At 36.1% G+C, this 4,413-nt stretch overlaps 1 protein-coding gene across 1 annotated transcript in view; it reads left to right on the plus strand.

Moving 5' to 3' along the window:
• The window catches only part of Serpina7 (serpin family A member 7), a 6,138-nt gene extending 3,081 nt beyond the window's left edge, over nt 1-3,057 (plus strand). Inside the window, exons 3-5 of the mRNA XM_004646203.2 lie at nt 791-1,064; nt 1,768-1,915; nt 2,776-3,057. Of these exons, the coding sequence (XP_004646260.1) occupies nt 791-1,064; nt 1,768-1,915; nt 2,776-2,979 (626 nt within the window). The 3' untranslated portion in view covers nt 2,980-3,057. The remainder of the gene's footprint in view (nt 1-790; nt 1,065-1,767; nt 1,916-2,775) is intronic.
• Nucleotides 3,058-4,413: the final 1,356 nt, after the last annotated feature.

Below are 4,413 nucleotides of genomic sequence, written 5' to 3' on the forward strand. Positions count from 1 at the left end.
GAGAGAGAGAGAGAGAGAGAGAGAGAGAGAGAGAGAGAGAGAGAGAGAGAGAACAATAGTATGAAAATTCTGCTCATATCTTAGAACCATTGTTTCCAAACTGTTTGGTGAGGCAGGACACATTTGTACTTGACAAGAACACAGATTTATATCTAAGCAATACTTAACTCTTACTTGTGAGCATTTGGACATGCTACATCAATCCTTTTAACATGTATTACATACTCACAATGTCTCAAACACTGTGATACATATTGTCTCATCCAATCTTCACAAGAACCCAAGTTCATGCAATTAAGCAATTTCAAAGCTAGTGTCCTCAACCAGGTGTAAATCTGGTGATTGTAAAAACATGAATCAAGTGACCCTTCTGATGGTGTTCTGCCCAAATTCCTTCTCATAGCTCTACAGCACATGTCAATCATGTTTAGTAGAGAAGTGACAGAGCAGATTTTTTTCTAATTTTGCTCCACATCTTGTATGTGCCCATAAATTCTTTTTATGGAAGAGGAAACTGTCTCTGATTAGTTCTGTGTAACTGTAGTCCTTCTGAGCACAACCTGCAGTCCAACTGCTCCAGATATGGCCCCTGGCTCTGCTACCAGCTAGCTTGGAGACCTGTCAAGTGACTGTATTCTTCTGATCCTCATTTATTTGTTTATAAAACTGATTGATAGTAGATACCTCTGTGGTAGTCTTAATTACTAAAGGAGGTGACTAATGGAAAAACACTCATAATGTTCCTAATACTGGTTTTAAAGGAGCAACTGTATTCTATTTGTATTTTAAGCACAGTGGACAAATCCTTTTCATCCATCCAAGACAGAAGACAGTTCCAGCTTCTTAGTGGATAAGATGTTCACAGTGAAAGTGCCCATGATGCATCAGGTAGAACAATTCCATTACTTGGTGGATACAGAACTGAATTGCACAGTGCTGCAAATGGACTACAACAAAAATGCTCTGGCACTCTTTGTCCTTCCCAAAAAGGGAGACATGGAAGGGCTGGAGTCCACTATGTCATCAAAAACACTGAAGAAATGGAATAACTTATTGCAGAAAGGGTAAATAATTTAAAGAATGTGAAAAAGAGAGGTGGGCATACCAGTGTGGGTGGGATTGAATTCAGCAGAAACTCAGAGGCAGGAGAATGTCCCTGAACTGCCTAACAGCTGTATAACTATTAATGGAGTACAAAATGTACTTACCATATACCAGGACCTTTTCTCTAGACTTATTATCACCTTTAATTTAAGAACATTAACAAGCCTGGAAATTATTTAGTAGTATTGGCATTTTTCAAAATAAAAATTCAGGCCTAGGAATATAGAATGAGTTCTGCAAAAATATACTGCTAATAAATTGAAGCGTTCCTAGTGATCAGCTACAATTTTGGGGAACGGCTTGGATTTTGATGGTAAAAGTTGGGTAGCCAGTTATTCTGGGGATGGGATTAAGAGCAGTACTCATTGACCTTCTTACTATTGGCTTCCTACTTTGTCAGCACCACAAGGATGTTTCCTTTTCAAAATGAAGGACTTACATATCCATAGTGTCAGTGTTACAGCCAACATTGTCTGAACCAGAGTGCATTACTTACAGAATAACTTCGGTGGGTTTTGTAACATGTGCTAATCTACATAGCAAGGCGTACTAATATTCATTAGAGGAGCAGAGTCAAATAAAATACCACCATGAGAAAGAGAAAGAAGGGGAGAATCATGAGCTCAGTATGCTGATTTCAATGTATTTCTTTGTTTCCCACAGGTGGGTTAACGTTTTTGTTCCAAAATTTTCCATTTCTGCCACATATGATCTTAGAATTATGCTTGTGAAGATGGGCATTGAAGATGCCTTTGCTGACAATGCTGATTTTTCCGGACTCACAGAGGACAGCGGTGTAAATCTTTCCTATGTAAGTCTTTCGGTAGGGACCATGATTACAATTGAATGAACCATTTAGAGGCCCTTCTCATTTCATCAATGAGGAATTCCCAGAGATTGAATCTGACTCCTCCTAGGCTTCAGTCTCACCAGAGTCATTGCCATTATTCTAAATAAGCCATTGTAGAATTCTTTCCATCCATGACCTTCACATTCTAAAATGACTCTAATAGAAATGCTTAATGATCAGAAGTAATTCTATTGACATGAAGTACTGGAAAAGGGGGCATTTAAGAGATCGCTCCTGGAAGCAAAAGGTCATGAAGAGTGAGCTACTTCCCTAAAACTATAGGGGTTTAGAACTAAACAGCCAAGTAGCCTTCATATTCAAGCAGCATTAACACAGTAAGGCCAAATGGTAGGTCAAACTTCCTTGTATTTTCTGTTTCCAAACCCTTGCTAAAACTGTTGTTATTTTTCTCTTCAAAGAATGTAAAATGGCAATAGAAAAAAAAACAAGCTTTGGAAGTGATAAAAAATTCACTAAACAAAATAGTAGGAATTCAACAATTGTTGCTGTATTGCATGTTATCTTCAAATTAGTTGTTTAGGATACCAGATGTAAATGTGCAAGTTTGATTTAAAATAAAAAAAACTAATAACAAAGTAGTTGTAAGAAATTCAAAATAAAATAAAATAGAAACAAAAAGAGAAAAAAAATTAAGCATTAACTGCTCCCTTCAAAAGAGCAGCAGAAATCGGCAGTACATTTATCCAAACTATCCTGCATATAAACATAAGTGTATCTTTTTCACTTCTTTCTTTTGTCATTTTCCTCATAATTGTTGTTGTTTCACCAGGGCATCAATAGTGGTTTTGTTTTCTTAACAGGCTGCTCATAAGGTTGTGCTGAGCATTGGTGAAAAAGGAACAGATGATGTCACTGTCTCTGAAGTCAAATTCCCGGATCAATCTGAAAGCACCCTCCTTCATCCTATTATCCGATTTGATAGAACTTTTCTGTTTATGATTTTGGAGAAAAACACCAGAAGTGTTCTTTTTCTAGGGAAAGTAGTGGACCCAACAGAAGTATAGTTTGGAAAGAGGCCACTGGGTAATTGCTTGTACATATTACAGCAGGAAATAAATAAATAATATAGTGCAGATTGTTGATGTGGGCTTGGGCTTGTTTTTCTTTGTGAAAAGGTGAAGACTGAATTCAGGAAGACCTAGGTGTGGAAATCATTAATCCTATGATCAAGCACTCAAATAGTCAATGAGTGTTTCATTTTTGTCAAAAACACAGGGAAGCTCTATATAAGTATATTCCTCAGACGCCCACCAATTATATAGCTCCAGCAAATTAGACTTAGGTTATAAACGTCTGCCTCTGCTCTCTTGGGAAAAGTGGAGAGGCAAAGCATGGCTTTATATTCCAATAATGATATAAAAAGCAAAATTATCAAATGTTGTGGATAAGAGTTCAACTTTTCAACCTTCCTTCATCCACCACATCAGCATGATTCTCTGCAATCTTGTCAGAATTTCCATTGATAGATTCTCCAACAACAGGACCAAGTACCAGACTGAGATCATATGTTTTAAGATATAGACTCTGTGTCCTAATAAACATAGGATAGCAGAGCAAAAGTGAAATGAGCCCCGTTGTACAAGCCTGTTTCTTTCACTAAATTGTTTCTATCTTGTTAGTTTATAAGATTTACTTTTCTTTCAATTAAAATATTGGTATTATAAAAGTATAATTTCTCTCAAAACCAATCAAGAAACAGTAGAATTTCATTGAAAACTCTCAATAGAAATTCCTGTAGAGCTAGTAAAATTGACTTCAACATTCATATGTAAAAACAAATAATTTATGAATGACCAATAAATTTGGAGAAAAAACAAATTTACATTTGTTTGTTGGGGGGAAAATGATAAAATCATCTAGGCCACACAATGATACTTTAATATACACATAAGGCCATCAAAGAGAATACTATTCTCAAGGCAAATACACATATAAACAGAAATTGGGTATATGATAGAATTGAAATGCAAATATGAAGAGAAATAATGATTTCTATTATTAGACAATGGACTTACCATGTGGAGAAAATACTAAAACTTTACCTTTTTCTACACATTAGAGTATATTTTAGAACCGATCGTCAATGTAGAGTGTGCCTAAGGAGAGTCACAAGGAGAGAAAAAATTCTCTCAGGCTTTCACAGAGAGCAAACTGGTCAAGCAATGGCCATGACTCATCCACTGGCTGCAACTGACAAAACATCCACAAACTGTGGTACAGGATTTAAAGGTAAATCCTCAGGGGATTTGACTGACCTTGTCAGACACAAAAGTTACATTTCTTGTTATATAGGTCTTTCTTTATCTTGGTCTTAACCATTCAGAAGAAAAGTATAAAAATGAGGTATAAAAACTAAAGCCATATTAATATGATGAGCTGTAAAATGTTCAAGTCAACAACTTCTGACATTGCCAGTCATGTGGATAGCCCACTACTAT

This window comes from Octodon degus, unplaced genomic scaffold (assembly GCF_000260255.1).
Source record: "Octodon degus isolate 3935 unplaced genomic scaffold, OctDeg1.0 scaffold00259, whole genome shotgun sequence".
NCBI lineage: Eukaryota > Metazoa > Chordata > Mammalia > Rodentia > Octodontidae > Octodon > Octodon degus.